The sequence below is a fragment of the Drosophila sulfurigaster genome, chromosome 2R, assembly GCF_023558435.1.
Source record: "Drosophila sulfurigaster albostrigata strain 15112-1811.04 chromosome 2R, ASM2355843v2, whole genome shotgun sequence".
Classification (NCBI taxonomy): Eukaryota; Metazoa; Arthropoda; class Insecta; order Diptera; family Drosophilidae; genus Drosophila; species Drosophila sulfurigaster.
Window position 1 is genome coordinate 3871341 of NC_084882.1, and position 20522 is coordinate 3891862.

At 34.8% G+C, this 20522-nt stretch overlaps 1 protein-coding gene across 1 annotated transcript; it reads left to right on the forward strand.

The window, feature by feature from the left end:
• The first annotated feature begins 925 nt into the window (after nucleotides 1–925).
• LOC133839667 (E3 ubiquitin-protein ligase hyd) lies at nucleotides 926–19521 on the forward strand. The gene is made up of 19 exons (XM_062271308.1): nucleotides 926–1083; nucleotides 2262–2459; nucleotides 2520–2799; nucleotides 2855–3072; nucleotides 6169–6407; nucleotides 6466–6656; nucleotides 8406–11867; nucleotides 13242–13383; nucleotides 13452–13685; nucleotides 13823–14298; nucleotides 14355–14562; nucleotides 14633–15391; nucleotides 15500–16510; nucleotides 16572–16645; nucleotides 16712–17034; nucleotides 17095–17301; nucleotides 17367–17514; nucleotides 17570–17800; nucleotides 18931–19521. Exons 1-19 carry the CDS (start codon nucleotides 1022–1024, stop codon nucleotides 19141–19143), a joined length of 8676 nt encoding a protein of 2891 aa, XP_062127292.1. The 5' UTR covers nucleotides 926–1021; the 3' UTR covers nucleotides 19144–19521.
• Nucleotides 19522–20522: the final 1001 nt, after the last annotated feature.

Here is a 20522-nt window from a genome sequence, read left to right on the forward strand (position 1 = left end):
AATTAGCTTCTGGCAAGCTACTATGTAAGAATTTTTTGGCGTTAATATTGACTATGGAGGCTCAAATTATATTACATGCTACCCGAATAAATGTAAGAAAGTTATAAATGAGAATATCGTACGGACTTTTTAAAATATTGATTTTTGTGATTTTGGTGAATTTTTGTACCAAAAAGTCTAAATCCATATTCGCGACCTAAACATATCGACATTTCAAGAAAAAATATTGAATATTTGAGTTATGCTGCGTGCGAATATTAAAAACTGTGTTAATTTAAGACCGCCAGAAGATCAATTAACCATTTAATTATTTTTAAAACAATATATGTATATCTGACCCCACCTCGAATTCGGGTAGCAACAATTTTCGTTTTTGTGAGCAACCGATAAGTCATTCACAATCAGTTATTGCCTAAGCTGTCATATTATTGGTAGAAAAGAAAAACATGTAAGAATACTTAAAGGGATGGCATAATAATCTGTTAAATATAATTACTTAAATACTAAAAAAAAGTAGTTGAAATCACCGGAATGAATCCCCTTTTTTTGTAGGAAACAGCTGATTGCCGCTCCACTATTTATTGAAAATGTAAGTTACAAAGCATTATTTGCGAAATATTCAATCTAATCAATAATTCAATATTTATAAATTTGCTTATTTTCGGTTGAAATGCTACTAAAACCTTTGATATTATTGTCCTTCATATTTATTAACTTTTGTACCTGCAAACTGATGTTTAAATTATGAGATTTTTTTGAACACTAACACAATAGAATCGCATTATTCAAGTAGATGCGCTTGGTCTAATGAATGTGGAGATTCAATGAACCGATTATTGTGCTCAAAACGACATTTCAACATTTAAGTTTGAGATGAACCCCATTCTATCGATATATCTTAACAATCGGTTGTTAATGTATTTCTTGAGTTTTTTGTAACATCTCTATTTTTAGCTACATTTTCCAAGCTGAAATGAAAATTGAGGAAGTAGTGTGTTTCGTATAGTAAAAGAAATTTACAATGGTTTCTATGCAATTTGTTTTGCAACCACTTCCAGGAACTGATGAACAATTTATTGATAGGTAAGAATAGTAATAAATTACAAAAATAGTAATAGTATGTATGCAGGGAAATCCATATGTGCCTATGGCTTTTGCACATGTGAAACACATGCACAAGTATGTATGCATGTATGTACATACATACATGGACATGTAAATTTTGTGCAATATTTTAACAATGTACATATGTATGTATATGCCTATATGTCATGTGTTCCATTAATAATAATTTTGTATTTTCATACACGTAAAATACACTTTTTAAAACTTGTAATTATTTTATAAAGATTCCATTATTTAATTCGGTACATTAGTTTTTCATAAATTGTTTTTACATATGTTTGTACTCTGATATACGTATGTACATATGTACATATATACACACATGCCTAAATAAAAGAATGTGTAACGTACGCATATATATAAAAATTATTACGTACATATATGCATAATATTTTGTTTAGAGATTATTGAAATAATCGACGTGTGCCAAAACTTAATTACATCTTATGACAGGTTCATACCATACATGCATTTGCTTTTTGTGATATTCAAGTTGTAGTCAAAATTCTTTATTATTTTCAATACGACAATTCCAAACCAAATGACATTTGTCAACTAAATTTAAGACATTTGGACCATCTTAAATTGGCCTAATATTTGTAGTCCGGATTTTGCAATAAACGACTGATCTATGTACGATCAATTAACCTATGTGTGAACATATGTATAAGTGCATGTGCCCCATGATTTTATTTAGAATCGACTATGATTGTTAAGAAATACTACAAAAAAGCCGGGACTGTGGATTACAGTTGTAATTTGTGTTGGAATTTATCTTTGATTATAATAATAATGCCATATTTTTAGAGTGCGTAATTGAATAAAAAATGTTTTATTCATCAGTGTTACATTTTCTGAAAACAATTAAAAAAATATCTCATAGTTGACCTCTAATTTGATTTCGAAAACACCTAATGACCTGACGAAGCCGATCTTGCTAATATATAATGTCTACGCAGTTTGTTGTTAAAATAACATTGTCTGGTGCGAAAAGTCACTAAATTTTTATGAATTTGTTGGTAACGTTATTACCTCGAATAGTTATGCAATGCTGTTATGTGATGCCAGTAGTTATGTGTTCTTTTATGAAATTATACATATTTTTGAATGGATATTCTTTAAAAATTTTTATATAGAATACGAGAGGTATCTGATAAAGTCAACCGCTTCGGTTCTGGCACTCATCGGATTTTTGAGCAACTGAAAATACCAGTGAAAGAAGTGGTGATTGGTCCCAATCATATTGGAGTTCTTTTGGAAGATGGAAAGGCATTTCGCGTAGCGTTTTCAATAAACTCTGAAAAACTTGATTTGACTAAATCGGATAATAAATGGTGAGTTTCTACATTTAATTTTATCATAACTTTCCTATTCAAATATTTTATAATTAAAAGTGCCGCATCGGGTGGAGTCGCAGCGTCCAATGGACCAAAAGTGCCATCTTCATCACGTCCAATGCCTCGGTCCAGAGCTCGGCTTCTTCGAGCAACAGGAAGGACAGGCTCAAGTGGACAAGGATCAGGATCAAGAAGTACTGGTGTAATAATTGGTGGTAGTTCATCCAGTCGACCACTAGTGACTGTCCCAACCACATATGTGCCTGAAGAACTTATATCTCAAGCAGAAGTTGTCCTTCAAGGAAAAAGTCGAAATCTCATTATAAGAGAACTTCAGGTAACAAACGAACGTATATAAACTTGATATGCACGTCTAATGTTTACCTTTATAGCGCACAAATCTTGATGTGAATTTAGCTGTCAACAATTTACTTTCACGTGACGATGAAGAAGCTGAAGATACTGAAGAAGGAGGGGATAATTATGTTCCTGAAGACCTTATTTCCCTATTAGACAATGGATTTTCAGGCGACAATAGCAGTGTTATAATAGATCCCTCTGACGGTCTTTTCTCAGAAGAAATTTTCAGTAATTATTCCAGTATCAGAAAGTAAGTTATAACATATAAAATTCTAAAGATTTGAATGCATGCATTTATATAATTTCTGTTTCTCATTAATTATAAGAGAAAATTCACATTCCCTTAAGAGAAATTCTGATGGAAATTTTCAGCCACTGATCCTGGAATATTTTCATCTAAAATCAGATTACTCCTATTTCTTTCACTTGTACGTCTTCGTACAGCGTGCATCTCTCTCATAAACCGAAAGTCACAGTTCTTTTGTTGACAGTCTGCAAATAGTGATAACTTTTTGCGTGCTATAGTTCTTAGCAGTTTGACCAACTTTTTCGAGCTTAACTACTTAGGGGTATACCATACCATATTAAGGTATCTAAGTGTTCAATAGGAATTTTTTTTATCCAATATAGCAAAACAATAAATTGATTTGCAATTTTATTTAAAATAAATGCTATTATATAAAACAGAAGATAAATTGTTGATAAGAAAAACGGAAGAATGGTTATTGTGAACAAGTCACAAAAATATATTCAAATGTGTTCAATTGTGACACTCGCTATCAATTTTCAATAAATACACAACAGTGGTGCGGCATTATTAATTAAATATACCAAATACAAAAGCTCTATTTGGTATATCGATTTACTATTGCATTCAAAATCGACCATAAAGTACAAAATATTCAAGATTGTCAACCAAACCAAGCAAGACCTGACTGCACCAACCACATAGCAGGAAAATTGAAAGAAACACGGCGTACTATAGTAAAACACTTTTTTTTTTTGCAAATGTGTTTTCTTTGCTCAACATAGTTCCATTCAAGAGTGATACGCTGATTATAGCGATTATTACCTCCAACTTTTCGGTAGAATTTTTGTAGTACGATATGTTCTTTGCTTCAAAACGCGCATCATTTTTGCTGATCACCTCATTTTTCGACGAAAATTTCTTCCCAGCGAGCATTCTTTTGAGATTTGAAAACAATAAATAGTCGCTGGGGTGAGATCTAGTGAATACAGTGAATGCAGAAGGTAATTCGCAGTCCGAAATAGAGACGTGAGAACCTTGACAGCCGACTGTAGAGTTTTTCCGCGCCTTGGAGCGGGCTCATCGTGTGATGATGAACTGATAAACTAAATTTGATCTGCGTGCAATCACATAGGCTGTCTAAGATATAGGCGTTCTTACGAACAGACTAACAGATAAACATGGCAATGTCATCTTGGTTTTGGTGAACTCAAAAATTATATTTGATCTATGTGGCAGCATTGAAGCATTGGAATTGAAGTCGATTTAGAGCAGAGTCGTTTATCTGTGGCAACGCGCAATTCGAGGGTTGCTATTTATATTTCTGGCCTAGGTCACTGTTAGCCATATTAGGACCAATTGGCTGTTTCCCAAAACAAAGGTTGCAATTTTATTGATAAAAGCTCATGTGTAACCACGTTTGATATCGATAGACGATTAATCACAAAATTATGTCGACAGAAAAAAGAAATTAACTCGTGAACACTTCGAGCAATCATTTTTCGCAACTTTCGATGTGGATTATCACGACAAGAGTGCATCGATGAACTTAAATCTATGTGTGGCGATAAAGTGCTATCCTATAGCACTGTGAAAAACTGGTTTACTGACTTCTATCGTGGCCGATGCTTGCTCGAAGACGAAGGTCGTACAGATGCAGTCGTTATGCCAACGTTGATGCCGTATGTGAACTAATAATGCAAGATCGTCATGTGACATATCGTGAGATAGACGCATCCTTGGATATTTCTTCCACCAGAATACATTCGATGTGGCATGAACACGTGGTCATAAAAAAGGTCTGTTCTAGTTGGATCCCGCACAATTTGACAATTGCCCAAAAAAAGGCTTATGAGGATTCGTTCCAAGAAATTTTTAAATAATACATTCGCGGTGCTTCAAAAGACCATTTATAAACTAAGGTAAAATTGGTTATGTGGCGACTGTTCCGCTTTATCAATGTGGGAATGTGAATTCTGAGGGGTACACCACAATCGAAAAACGAACAAGAAAATTCGCATCATTCTGCACCGTTGTCATGGCTAACTCTCATACATCAGCTCAAACCCGCGCCTCTTTTACCGGCCAAAACGTGGAATTGATGGGTCACTCACCGTACAGCCCTGACTTGGCATCCAATGATTTATTTTTATTCCCGTACAACAAGAATGCGTGGTCAACGATTTTTGACGCCAGAAGATGCTGTTGAAAAAACATGCCAAAACCATGTTTTATAGGTGCCTCAATCGGAGTGGAAAAAGTGCTTCGACAATTGGTTTGAGCGCATGCAAAAGTGTATAAACCTTGCTGGAGAATTCTTTGAAAAACAATAAATCCATTTTTGATAAGTATTTCTGTGGCACTCCTTTATATAACAATTTACATTTTAAAAATGAAACTAACTGATGTAACTAGTATGAAGTATACATATATAGTATAAACAATGAGGCTCGATTTATTATTGTCATTATGTCATAAATTATTAATATGCGTTTTTTATTTCCCAATTCAAAATGAAATTCGTACTTTATGTGCATACCATTTTGATGTTGCTTTCGTTATTTTCAAAATGAGCAAACAGACAAAACTTATTTAGTTCGTTGCCCAATATTTAAAATTATTATTACATGGTATTTTGACCTAGTCTACTCTTCACTAGCGTATATTCTTTATTGGTTAATGGTGTTGTACATGCCTTAATAAATTAGTGACCAGTAATCATCATCAATATATATTATGCTGATGATAAATTTAATTAACATTATAACTTTCGGTGATAAAATGCTTCGTATTTTCAATTTCCTCCGCGCATAGTACTCACAAACGCATAATTTCAACCTGCATTGATGATTTATGCTTTCCCCTGAAAGCAATATATTTTCCTTACCTCTTTTCCCCAAATAAAGGTGCAAAGATGGGGTCAAAAATTAATGTTTAATCTTCTGATGAAATTAACGTCAATAAACCAATGAGTCAACTATTTTTGAGAATTGTCTAAATCGGTACTATTAATTAAATTCTAATTTTAATCTGTAAGAAAAGGCATACCTAATTGGATTTTCGACCATAATCAATGATTATTTACTTTCGTTTTTCCAGTTTGCTTTTCGATCGTATTAGAAGTGAACGGACTAACGCCAACTCATCTGGAGCAGATAACAATCAATCTAATCGCTCATCTTCATCAAGTGGTGTTATAACGGGAAGCGGAAACCTTTCTGGACAAATGTCTTCCGCTAATGCTGATCGAGAAGCGTTTAGCCGTTGGCGGGATCGACAGTATTATGGACCAAGGCGATGGATTAATAAAGATGATTACACATGGGATAAGGAGACAGGTTAATTTTCAATGTGCAAATTTGTTTTTAATTTTTAATTACGAAAACACTTTTGCAGATCAAAAAAAGAAAGAACCTTCAACGATGCCATCACCAATATGGATATCTGAAGAATGGCAGCCATGGCCTGATAAAAACTCAGTTCGTTTTAAAACAATTGGCGCTTTATATTCCGAGTTTATTGCACTTTCGGAAAATGGAGAATTACATCAATGGCGCTGGTCAGATGTGGAACCTTATAAATGTGATGTAAGTAACTGTGCACTAATTTCTGATATGTTGATTATTAACATATATTTTGATCAATGTATCATCATGGTCTCTTACATCAAATTCATATTGAAACAGATCTGATCTACATAAAATTGTTTCACAAATCAGATAAAATATCCAAAGTCATTGACGCCATATTAAGAAATTGAACAGCAATCGGTAGTAGAGAAAATGCCCTACATTCAAACCATTTTATTTATCGATACACGTGGCTTAAAAGAATTTTTAAATATATAAGTATGAATTAGTCATATGAGTAGCCTAAAGATACCCACATCTTACAAAGGGCTTAACAAAAAAAAAATGACCGGAAATTTCTGATCTATACAAAATCTCTTCGATGCTACAGATAGAAATTAAGTTAGGGTAAAAAGTAGCTCAATTCTTAATTTTTTCAGAGTTCCAATAAGTTTCTGAAGCTATTAGTAAATACTGCTGAATATCACTTGAGGTAAAAGTTCGAATTTCCAAGGGTATAGCAGCTAATCTTTTATGAATACGATAACTCATGTTGTTGTTCTCCATACCATGATGTTGGTTTATTTTCGGGTCATATTTGTTTCACCAAGTTTCAACAAAAAGCTTCCTTAAAATTAAACACTTTCCTTTTTAAAGGTCCTGATATTCATTCTCAAGTCACATCAAGTTTTGACGTAACTTTTCTCGCGCACCTTGAAGATTTTTGTTCCCTACAGAAATATGAAGTTTGCGGAATTTCATCTATGAAACCTTCATTTATTTGACTATAACTTTGACTTGCAAAAGTATTACGACATTTTTTATACTTTTGCATTTATTAAATACAAGTCACAAATTTACCAAACTTTCGTTGTGTTCAACGTATTTTTAAAGCATACATACATACAGTAGATTCCGGTTATAGCGACTTTCAAGGGACCGTCGTTATACCCGGAAGACGCACTAACTTGCCATGTTCGTAATAGGGTTTTAAGATAAAACAAATTAATTTTTAAACAAAACAAAAAAAATATATAAATTTCATTTAATATCATCGTTTTTCCATAATAAATCGTATACCTGCATGTTCCTTAGCATTAGCTAGGGCGTCAGCTAATATAAGAGAATATAAGAACCTTCGTGTCGCTCCTACGAACACAAGCAAGAGTGCCGATCACTGATAAATGCGTACATTTCTAACAGCGTTGTTTGATACTTAAATTTGTTGGCATTATTTCGCTGTTTTTTTTTCGTCGCAATATCCGGTTGAATTGTGAAAAATTTCGTCGGTATAAGCGGTTAGTCGCTAAAAGCGGAGACGTTCTAAGCGGAGGCCGTTTCATATAAGGTCGACTTTTCGTCGCAATAACCGGACGGACGCTATAAGCGGAGTCGTTATAACCGGATTCTACTGTATTTACATATGTACATATAAGTTATTCATAAAAATAGACAGCCCTTGTATGTGATTTTCTTGAACATCATGAGTATACATATTTAAAGGAAATGGCTTCTGATCGATGTGTCTTATACAACTTGCATTATAAAGTTATATATATGAACGGTAGAATGCTGAATATTTTACCAAAAATTTATAATGAGATGAGTAATAAAGTTTATATGTATTGATTTCTCAATGTAGGACTCTTATTTATTTGAGTGCAAAGTTGAACAAAATTATTCATTTCCATATGATATTTAGAAAATGCAACGTTAGTTGTTTAATAATTAATACTGATATTCACCTTTGTTTTTATCTTACCTTAGGCGGAAAACATATTTCATCCCAAGTCCATGTCACTTAACATTGTTGAAAAAGTTGAGCTTATATCTGCGAATTTCATAAGATGTTCGATTGTAACTGAAACAAATCGAGTCGCCACTTGGATGGATGAACAACTGGGTTATTTAGGAGCAAAATTAGAGCACACTGCAACAGCTTTTAATGAGTTCAACATCGATCCGATTTCAACAATCCACGTGTGTTCCTTATACACTGCGGTTCGAACCGATAATAACAACATTTATTGGTGGGGAGTACTACCATTTGATCAACGGCGATATTTGTGGGATAAGTTCCGAACAAAAACCAAAAAACCATTCAAAGTGGTTGCAGCTGATATAAACGTAGGCTCACAAGTTATAATGAAGAAGTGTCCCATTTACCAAACTGGATCAATTGGATTCACCTCCACAAATGGTGTTCCAAAAGTTGGGCAGTTATTAAATTCAGTGTGGGATTTCTCAGATGTTTGCCGAATGAAGATTCTAAACATCGGTACAAATTTGGCATCGGATAAAAGTCAGGCAGCAACGGTTATATCCAACACAGATAAGGATACATCAAAGGCAGCTCAGCCTGTGCAATCTACAACTTCCAGCAAGAGTGGACAATTATGTTCATCAAGCAAGGAAACAACAGATCGTATCGATATGCCGCCCCCGCCTTCACCAGCATCTAGTACTTGCAGCGATACAGGTAGTGTCTCATCACACAAGCGAACTAAGCGAATGACGGCTAAGGAGGATAGTACCAATTGTCAAGAAAGCAGAAAGGATGAGGAAATATGGCAACTAAAAGATGTTGTTTTCGTAGAGGACAAAGTGGGCCCGATTGGAAAAGTTCTTAAAGTGGATGGCGAGTATGTAGCAGTCAGATTTCCTCAACTAAATTCCTCCAATAACATGGTGATGGGAACTTCTACAAAGGAAGAAGGAAAAGAGGATGATTGGCAACTATGTCGACTACTACGACGTGAAGACGTGCAAGTGTTTAGGTCAGCAGCATCATCACGTGGTCCAGATTGGCTCCAAAAGCAACCGAAGAAAATTAATATTAGCGCTGATTTATCTAACTCGCAACTGCTCACAATAGCGGTCGATACGCGTGGCATTCATGTCATCAAAAAAGTATTTGGCAAAATTCATTACAGTCTATATAATCTGTATAATAGCAAACAAGAGCAAAACTGTCAATTTCCTACAGACTGCATGTCATTTTTGGGTACATCTGTTAGTAACATTGCAATGTCATGCAATAATGATTGCAATGGCAACAGTAGTACAATAGTGCTCCAAGATGGAAACGGTGCACTTTATCCACTAGCAAAGGACTGCATTGGTTCAATTAAAGATCCTCAATGGTTTGATTTGCCACCTGTTAAAGCTGTTACTATGGCAACTATTTCGTTACCCCCATCACCATCATGCAACAATTTAAAATCAAAAGTTTGCATGACGGCGCTACTTTTTGTAAGCCAAAAATTAATGCCGCATATATTGCGATGTGATGTGAAAAACTGCATAGCTGTGCTAAAACGCCTTGAGCAAGAAGACCGTAAAGAAGCATTATCTGTTGTAGAAGAACATTGCGATGGGAATAGGAACATATTTCATGCATGCGTCATAATGTGTTCACCAACATCCAATAAGGATTCTCAATATTCTTCACAAGATTTCGCCGCTACTAATTCCGAAAAAAAAAGCTTTGGTTCTGGGTCCGGAGCTTCGGTACCACGAACGGGATCATCGTTAGCCTACGGCAGTGCTTTTGCAGGAAATGGAAGTAACTTTAACGAGACTTCCAGTTTTGCGACAGTATCAGCTGGCGGTATTAGCTCACCGTCTACGTCTACGTCTAGGGAAAATCGAATCAGTCTGCGTGACATGATGCAACGTCTCATCAATACTGAACAGCAGTCGGACCAAAACAATCAACATCCGTCAACAAGTGCTGGGGAGGATCATGCCTATATCCCAATGCCCTGGACAGTTGACTCCGGCGGAACTGCCAGCAACCTCAGCACCACAGCAGCACCTCAGAGTATAACTGATATTGGTGATGATGATCTTTCGAAAATCTTACCTTCGTCATCGCAGAGTAAAATGTCAAGTCCAAATTATACATTTGATGTTATACAACGACGCGAATACGCCATCGTCATACTTCAGCATATGTGCTCGAGTGCTGCGATGCGCCCCTATCTCTATCAGATGTTAAGTGCGAAGGATGCTCAGGGTCAAACGGCGTTTATGTTAGCCGTTTCATCTCGCGCGTACGAAGCTGGTATAATTCTTTTGAATACAATTCTGAGTGTTGCGGATCAAGAATCGCAGTTGAAAGATGCCATGATTTTCCCAACTGGCTCTCCCCCAGATCAATCACCGTTACATGTGATATGTTACAACGATACATGTTCTTTCACTTGGACAGGAGCGGATCATATCAATCAAAATATTTTTGAATGTAAAACATGTGGACTAACTGGTTCTCTATGTTGCTGTACTGAATGCGCCCGCGTTTGCCACAAAGGTCATGATTGTAAACTTAAACGCACAGCGCCGACAGCATACTGTGATTGCTGGGAAAAATGCAAATGCAAGGCTCTAATAGCTGGTAATCTTACTAAGCGTTTTGCATTGCTTTGTAAACTGGTTTCTTGCACTGATTTGGTTACCAAATTTAATTCCAAAGGCGAATCGATATTATTATTCCTCATACAGACAGTAGGTCGTCAGATAATAGAGCAACGTCAATATCGTTTTAACGTTAGAGTGCGCAATAATGTTGTTGCTAATAATACTGGAAATGCAAATGCCACCAATACTGTCATAACAAACCGAAAATCTTCATCTCTAGACGTCGATAGTGATATGCCAGACCATGATCTTGAGCCTCCGAAATTCGCAAGAAAAGCGCTAGAGCGGCTATTAATCGATTGGCAAGCTGTGCGCTCTATGATAATGAGTGGAGCCGAAAGAAATGAACCTCCACCTAATTTACAAAATGACAGCACGAACTCCGATTCCTTTAACGTTTTTATGCAGTCTCAGCAAGGATCCACATTACTAGACAAGTTTACACATAACTTGATAGTAAAATGTACCAATGATCATCTAGATACGCTGTTGCTAACTTTAGTGCGCGAACTGCAAAACTATGTTATTGCCGATCGCTGTAAAGACGCCGAGGAAGTTGCACGACGTTTTGTACGATCAGTGGCCAGAGTTTTTGTTATTTTTAATTTAGAAAAACAGCCAAATCCAGAGAAACGCAAAAGTCACACGTCTTGCAATAAATATGTTCAAAGTTGCGTTAAGGTGTTTCAAACGCTCCACAAAATTTCTATTGAAGAATTGTGTGAAGTATCCGAGGCTCTAATTGCACCAGTGAGACTTGGTGTCGTTCGTCCTACTGCCCCATTTGCCATGTCCTCATCTAATCTTGATGTAAGTTATTGTATATTATAGCTATAAATGTTGATTTTTTATACCCGCTACCCATAAGAAAAATGGGTATTAAAACTTTGTACCGGCAGGAATTTTATGTAACGGGCATAACAAGGTATCTCCGACCCTAGAAAGTATTTATATTCTTGATCAGCGTCAACAGCCAACACGATCTAACCATATAGATTTTAGAGACTATAAGAGATAGAGCTATACTTTTTATATCCGCTACTCATAGGGTAGAAGGGTATTATAACTTTGTGTCATGTCCGTCTGTGTGTCTGTCCGTCCGTCCGTATGAAACACTGGATCACTGGAGATAGAGCTATAATTTTCGACAGCATTTGTTATGCTTGCACGCAGATCAAGTTTGTTTCAAATGTTTGCCACGCCCACTTCCGCCTTGGCAAATCAAAATAATCTAATAACAAGCGTAATTTTAAAGCTAGAGTTGCGAATTTGGTATATACAGTAATTACTATAGTAGTTATGATTCCTGAAAATTTGGTTGCGATCAGATAGAAATGGTCGAAGTTATTAAAGAAATACCTTTGTATGGGCAAAAACGCCTACTTACTAGGGGTCTGAGTTGCTTTGGCTGACAATCTGGTATATTGTGCCGTCTATGGTATATTTTGAATCCGGTACTATATCGATATAACGAATATACCATTTGGTATATTCTTAGTATTTTCAGTATTTTCGGTATATTTTGAGAAAAATACCGCAAAATATATTTTTTTTATTCAAAATGGGTAGCGGGTATCTCACAGTCGAGTACACTCGACTGTAGCTTTCTTATTTGTTTCGTCAGTGTTTATGTTTGCACGCAGATTAAGTTTGTTTCAAATTTTTGCCAACCCCACTCCTACCCCATAAATTGACAAAACTCGAATAACAAGCGTAATTTTAAAGCTACAGTCGCGAATATAATATATTTGGTATATATGATACCTATAGTCTTTGTGATTCCTGAAAAGTTGGTTGCGATCAGGTAAAAGTTGTAAAAGTTATTAAAGAACTACTTTTGTATAGGCAAAAATGCATACTTACTAGGGGTCTTAGTTGCTTTGGCTGATAATCTTATATATTTTGCACTCTACAGTATATCTCGAATGTAGTACCAAATGTACCACATGACATATTCTTATAGCATTTTTGCGGTGTATTATTTTGTTTTTATTCAAAATAAGTAGCGTGTATATTACAGTCGAGCACTCTCGACTGTAGCTTTCTTACTTCCTTTAATGTTGGATAGAAAACGACGTCCATATAATCGATTTTTGTTATTTTATTGATTCCTATTTTTATTTCAGTGACACATATCTTTATAAATTTTTATATTCCAACTCAAGTTAATTTTTATATTTTCAGAATTCTGATGATTTATTTACTGTTGAGCCATTAGCTCCCTCTAATATTGAAATTAATTCCGAACAAATTGTGCACGATGCAATCAATGCTCAGAATTCCAATTTTAGTGGGCAACAAAATTACGATATAGTTGCCATTGATAGTAAGTGGATAATTTTTTTTTCTATATATGTATAAATGAAGCTCGTTAATTTACAAAACTGCCTTTAGCCCTTAGAGACCCATCAGAATCGGAAGAAATTCCTAATCGAGAAAACAACTTAAGTAGCCACGACGAAGACTTAATAGAAAGTCAAAGAAATGAAGAAGCTATGCAGGATGATGAAAGCGACAACGATTTTACATTTAATGATGCAGAGACAGAGTCGGACTCCGATGACAACCAGAGCAATCAAGATGCACAAAGAAGTGGTCAAGCTGGTACCACTGTTGGATCAGAAACAGGTAAATTTTAAATTATGCACAGCACTTTACACTAACAATACTAAGTGAGACTTTTATTTTTATGTGTAAAAAAAATGTTTTCACAAAATGTGTTTTTATTTTATTTATTTATTTTTTTTTTTAAATATTTATTATAGATATTGGAGTTCTTTTCTTGGAAGACGAGTCTGGCGATTCCTCAGCTCAAGAAGAAGAAGGGTCAGAAGATGGCGAATCGGATGAACAGTCGGATGAATTTAGTTTCAATGATCAACAGCTCGAACGTCGCAACATAAACTCGAATGCACGCAATGATCTCACCCCACAAACAATGCAATGGGCAATTAGAAGTCGCGAAAATACTCGACCATCAGTTCGCGTTCCAACAGGATCCAATCTCGTATTCATTGATCCTATGGCATTACGACGGACAACGGTGCCAGCCAGTAGTACTACTGTTAATACACCGACAACCGAGTCTCATACAATGGCAACAACGGCAAGCAACTTGGGACGAGCTTTTGGTATTACAATTCGTCAAATTTCCGAACTCTTGGGTATTATGACATTCAATATGATGAATGATATAGAAACTTCACTCAAAATCCACATTGGGGAAGCCATAGCCGTTCAGGTAAGCTTACATGTTTAATAAGAAAGTGTAATGTCTAACTATTTTTGTTATAAAAGGCATTTGTTGAAAAGCGGTTGAAACCAACTTGGGACTGGATGTTTACAGTGATGGACGGTACAGAGGCACAGCTGAAATTCGGAGCCTATTTGGCAAACTACACAGATCCAAATCATCCATTACATCCTCTTAATCTAAGTGCACAAGCCACATCAAACCAATCACCTTCTACTCCAAATACCGCAAGCGTGGGAGTTAATGTAATTGGTGAGGCCATTTAAAACTATTTGTATTGATTGTCTTTACTAAATTATGAATGCTTGTTTTCCTTTCGTAGGATCAAGTTCCCGACGCGATTTCTTTACTTATTGTCTTTCATTAATGCGCGCTCACACTTCAGAGCATAGAGATGCACTTCCCGTTTTAGATATAACCGCATTGCGGCATATTGCTTACGTGCTTGATGCATTTGTCTTTTATATGCGTAACGACACTAGCTTTTATGATAAAAACGATTCTATTTCTGGACGCGTTAACAATTTGGCGAATTCAGTTGAAAATTATGATACTGATGAAGAACTAAGCAATCTAGACGATTCAAATGTTGATAACAGACAATGTCATTCAAATGTAAACACACGAAAGCATGCATTTTTTACCAGATCTGACTCAACTCTCAGCTTGGGTTGCTCGGCTCCTGATGGATTTGATTTACCTCTTGACATGGCAATGCCTCTTGCTGACAAGCCACACTTGTTACAACCAAATTCAAAACGACAAGAGCTGTTTGCTAATCTGCCATTACATGGTCCCGTTACTGGTTCAAAAAGCCATACTAAATGTAACATATCCCATCAGCGTTCCATTGATCAACCACCCACACGTCTGGGATTTTCGAATTTTATGAAAATAGATGCTCAAAATAGAAATAATGTAGAAATGACATCTACTATGTCAGATTTGAGTACAGAAATTACGGGACCAAAGGAGGATAGTTCCTCATCATACATGGATGGTGATACTGCAGATTCAAATATATACATACAGTTAAAGAAAAAACAATGCTTAGACGACTCTAAATCACATGAAGTTAAAGGTAAATCGTTTATATTGCAAATTGTTATGCACGACAATCATTTGTACTCTATTTTATAATGTTCAATATGATAACATATGGTTAATCATCGATTTCTCGTAAAATTAGGCAATAAGTACATTGGTGATTCAGATGGAGGAGATATTCAAATGAGCGATGATACCGCAGGACCCAGTAAATCGGATCTTTTGCTAACAACTCGTCCTGAGGTTATTGTCGCACCTACAAAAGGACAAATTCGTAGTGGAGTTCGAGAGGAAGTCGCACCATTACACAATTCTATGTCAGTATCTGCGGTTCGCAGCGTAATCGTCAGAGCTGGAGCTTCGATTTTAAAATCGGAAACTGATGAAAATAGTGAATCCGAACTTTGTGCATCATCTTCCGAAAATCAAATGGCTCAAAAACACAAATGTGATAATAGTCGTGAGAAGATACAAAAACAAACAGTAATGTTTCCATTTCGTGGATCATTATTTTACAAGAGCAATTCTTCAGAACTGCCATCATGGAACTTTCTGCTGAGCCGTTGGAAGCTAGCACTTGATCTTTTCGGCCGAGTGTTTATGGATGATGTTGGTATGGAACACGGTTCTGTTTTGCCCGAGTTGAGAGGCTTTCCAGTTAAGGAAATGCGATTCCGACGTCATATGGAAAAACTTCGTAATGGGCAACAGCGTGATTTGGTACTCTGTAAGCTCGAACGAAATCGTGAGAATTTAATAGTTCAAACTTTTAAGGAATTAAATGCTCAATTTGGTACACAAAACCGTCGGACTCAGCCACCCATAACATTCAACCGAGTTAAAGTCACATTCAAGGATGAACCAGGTGAAGGATCCGGTGTAGCCCGTAGTTTCTATACGTCTATTTCAGAAGCTTTATTAGCAAGCGCAAAATTGCCAAATTTGGATTCAGTGCAAGTCGGAAGTAGTACGCAAAGTAAATACGGTGTTCCATTTTCAAGTATTCTCCGAAGTCGAACTGTATCGGGGTCTAGCCGTGATCCTCCCTCTTTGCAGCGGCGTGGTACCGGCAGCAAAATATTATGGCGCACTGCACGTGAACGAAAATCTTTAAACATTGATGCTAGGCCATACGTGCCAGCAGGCAACACAGGTAAGTTTCTGATATTTGAAGATTAGTCCTGATTATTAACATTTTACATATTTTAAATCAGATAACACAACTGAAAGCCCAAATGATCATTTGTCCGTACATCTACAACAGTTAGGAGAACGTTTATTTCCCAAGGTAGATATTAAAATACTATTGCAGTTAACGTTTTACTAATATTTTTTTAATTAAAATGTGTATTAGATCCAATCGATAAACTTAACGCATGCATCGAAGGTAACCGGCATGCTTCTAGAAATACCAACTCCCCAACTGCTGTCGGTATTATCTTCAGATGAAACACTAAGGCAAAAAGTCAATGAGGCAGTTGAAATAATTTCGTTCAAGCAGAAGTCGGATATGCATATGCAAAATCAACAAAAAAAATCCCCATCTGCAGGACTTATTGATTCAATTGAAGATGACAATGAGCCACTGTTTTACTCGCCGGGTAAGCGTGGCTTTTATACTCCAAGGCAAGGACTGGCATCTTTTGAACGCATAAACGCATTTAGAAATATCGGCAGGTGAAAATAATAATAATATTATAAATAATCCATACATATTTAATATGTTTTTCCTTTTAGACTTATTGGACTTTGTTTATTGCAAAATGAATTGCTCCCATTGTTTCTTCAAAGACATGTTTTGAAATACGTGTTAGGACGGAAAATCAAATTTCATGACCTGGCATTTTTTGATCCCGCTTTGTATGAATCATTTAGACAAATCATCCAAAACGCATCAACAAGAGAAGGTGAAGAAAATATTAACCGAATGGAGCTTAGTTTTGTGTAAGTGTTCTAGTTTCCTATTTTTTTTTTTCAATTAATGTACTCATATAACTTTTGTATTTCAGAATTGATTTAATGAAGGAGGAAGGTTGTGGCAACCGTGAATTAATCCCAGGAGGTCGCGATGTACCCGTAAGCTCAAGTAATATATTTGACTATGTAAGGCGTTATACAGAGTATAGGCTTATTAAATCACAAGAAAAAGCACTCGAGGTAAAAGATAAAAACATTTTTTAACCCAAACGGTCATTAACCACTAAATTCACAGGCTTTAAAAGACGGTATATTCGATGTTTTGCCAGACAATTGCATGAACAGCTTAACAGCAGAAGATCTTCGATTGCTTTTGAATGGAGTCGGCGATATCAATGTATCAACATTGATTTCTTATACCACTTTTAATGATGAGTCCAGTGAAGGACCTGACAAACTTTTAAAATTTAAAAGATGGTTCTGGAGTATTGTGGAAAAAATGAATACATTGGAGCGTCAAGATTTGGTAAGTCTAAATTGGAAATATGTCTTTTGAAAATCCCTGGTATATAAAAAAACACAATCACCCCAGGTTGCACTGTGAAAAATTACAAAATTATTGCTATTTCTATCGAGGATTTCTTTAAATGTTGTTTTATTCGTTAATTTTTTTTTGAGTTCTTTGGAATCATGCGCAATTTACAAAATTTCACTATATTGACATTAAAGATAACCAGCTTGATGGACTTATGAGCTAATAAGAGGAAACTATTGCGATTTTATCCCAACGTGTTACTATAGAATTTATGAGAAAGGATATATACAAGCAAAACGCATGGTTTTTTTTTAGTTTTTAATATCTAAGAACCAAAAAAAAAAATAGATTTCAAAGTCATTATAAAATGGATTTATGGGCCTGGGCCGCCGTTAATGATTCGGCTATCATATTACAACTTTATTGTTAACATAGAATTTCAAGCAGATATCTATGATTTACTCGTTTCTCTTTTTATTTAATGGACCTATTTTTCTATTTTAGCAAAAAAAATTCAATAAAATTCTGAAAAATGTAATTTAAATCAGTCCGATATGTTGCGTACAAAATGGGTTTTTTTCTATATTTGTATATCCGTCCATAAGAAAATAAAATATATTTTACATATATTTAGACAAGAACTGAATATTTGAAGCTTTTGCAATAAATAATTGGTTGTATTCTTATTTTGTCGCGGTTGTCTATTTCTGGATTACGTTATATATTATATTTACATTAAAAAAATCCCCAGGACAGCCGATTATCTGAATAAAAAAATATTTTTTGTGGCGATATGTGTATGTATACACATGTTTATTTGTAATTAGACAGTAATTATTGTAATAAAAATAATAATGATTTTGTTAATTTAGTCAATTTCTCTGACATTGCAAGTTTTGATGCCATTAGAAAAGTATTTTTAAATAGTGAGACCTTAAAATGTTTTTATTTTTTATATAATTTTCCGTGTCAAATTCAGGAAATTTGTGGGTTTTTATATGAATGAATATCAGAAAATATAGGCTATCTGGAAACAGCGCGAGTCTGACAAATAATATGTAGTTCACAATTTTCATTACTGTAATATTATGTTTATATTAATATGAATATATGATTTTTAGGTATACTTCTGGACTGGGTCCCCGGCACTACCAGCATCTGAAGAAGGGTTCCAACCTTTACCGTCAGTTACTATACGACCCGCAGATGACTCACATCTTCCTACTGCAAATACTTGTATATCTCGACTTTATATACCATTATATTCCAGCAAATCAATATTACGTAGTAAATTGCTGATGGCCATTAAATCTAAAAACTTTGGATTCGTTTGAGCAAATTAACATTTCCCAATTTATGTTGATAATTTGAATATTATGAGTATTTGAAATATGACTATTCCGCATTTGTGACCAATAACTTATGTATGTTCTATATCCATTACCCAATTTTTTCACTTTTTATACAAATTTTATTATTTTTGTTTAAAGATCCCCGTCTATAATGAAAAAAAAATGATCATTCCTGGATACAGTTCGACTGGATACAAATTACTAGGAAAATGTTAAAAATAACAAAGATTAAACTTTAGATGCTAGGGCAAATTTGCTTCTAATTTTACGATCACTTTCATATAGAATGTAACACAATATATAAATATGTATATTAACCAGGGAATAAAACTTAAATGGTAACCATTACCCGAAATATAATACCATTTCTTGTTTATAAGATTTTATCTTTTAACAGGGCCCTGAAAACACTAATTGTTTCACTTCTTTTTAAAGAATGCTATGTAAACGATCTAGTTGGATAAGGTTAGTGTCTTTGAATGCCCCAACATGTATGAAAAATTAGCATCTTCGCTAAAAGTGTTCTAAGTAATTTATATGAATATATAACGTTTTTTTTGTTTTGTCATTATGTGCTATTAAAGTTTAATAATGAATCCTAACCCAAAATGGTAGCACTTAACATATAAGAAAATTCATTATGAGCTTTACAAAAAAAAATTTTAAAAATGTAATTAGTTTCATTTAGTTATAGGCTCATATCTCACACACGATTCATTTCATAAATACAATTTCACTCATATAATGTCTTTCATTTAAAAAGTATAACAGGTACAAAATAACTAAATTATTTTCTTGTGGATTTGAGTTCTGATATTCGCCTTGTTCGTGCTCTAATAATAATTAGCCAATTTACAGGAAAGTAGATAGTGCTTTCTTTCATTATTATTAATCACGACATACAGTACCAACGATTGCCCATACCAAACAATACCAGATACATGTTTGAAGCTATTTATGAAAAATACAAAATAAAATTAAACTAGAGAAATTAAATTTAGCGCAGGAACGGCATAAGCAAAAAATTCATTACCTGAAGCATTCGCATTATTTATTTGATTTTAAATTTTATATGCAGTCCTGCATATCCACAGTTTTAATTAATGATATTTTAAATGCACGAGTAAATGTTTAAATCTTTTTTAATTATTGTCTATTATTTCGTCTGTGAATTTGTTTATTTTGTGAAGGTACGAAAACTTATATGAAGTTAAGCCGAAATAAAGCGATTTAGTTTATCTGGGCATTGTAATAATTTATTGCGGACATTTTTATATGGAGTTCGGTAGAAATAGGGCAAGGTATGGTATTTGGAAGCGCTCAATTTCAACACAAATGTTGTAAGCGCAAGCCGAAAAAGT

Coding starts and splice junctions, on each gene's coding strand:
- LOC133839667 (XM_062271308.1), top strand. CDS start 1,022: ATGGTTTCTATGCAATTTGTTTTGCAACCACTTCCAGGAACTGATGAA. Junction 6,408..6,465: donor CACATGGGATAAGGAGACAG/GTTAATTTTCAA, acceptor ACACTTTTGCAG/ATCAAAAAAAGAAAGAACCT. Junction 13,686..13,822: donor CACTGTTGGATCAGAAACAG/GTAAATTTTAAA, acceptor TATTTATTATAG/ATATTGGAGTTCTTTTCTTG.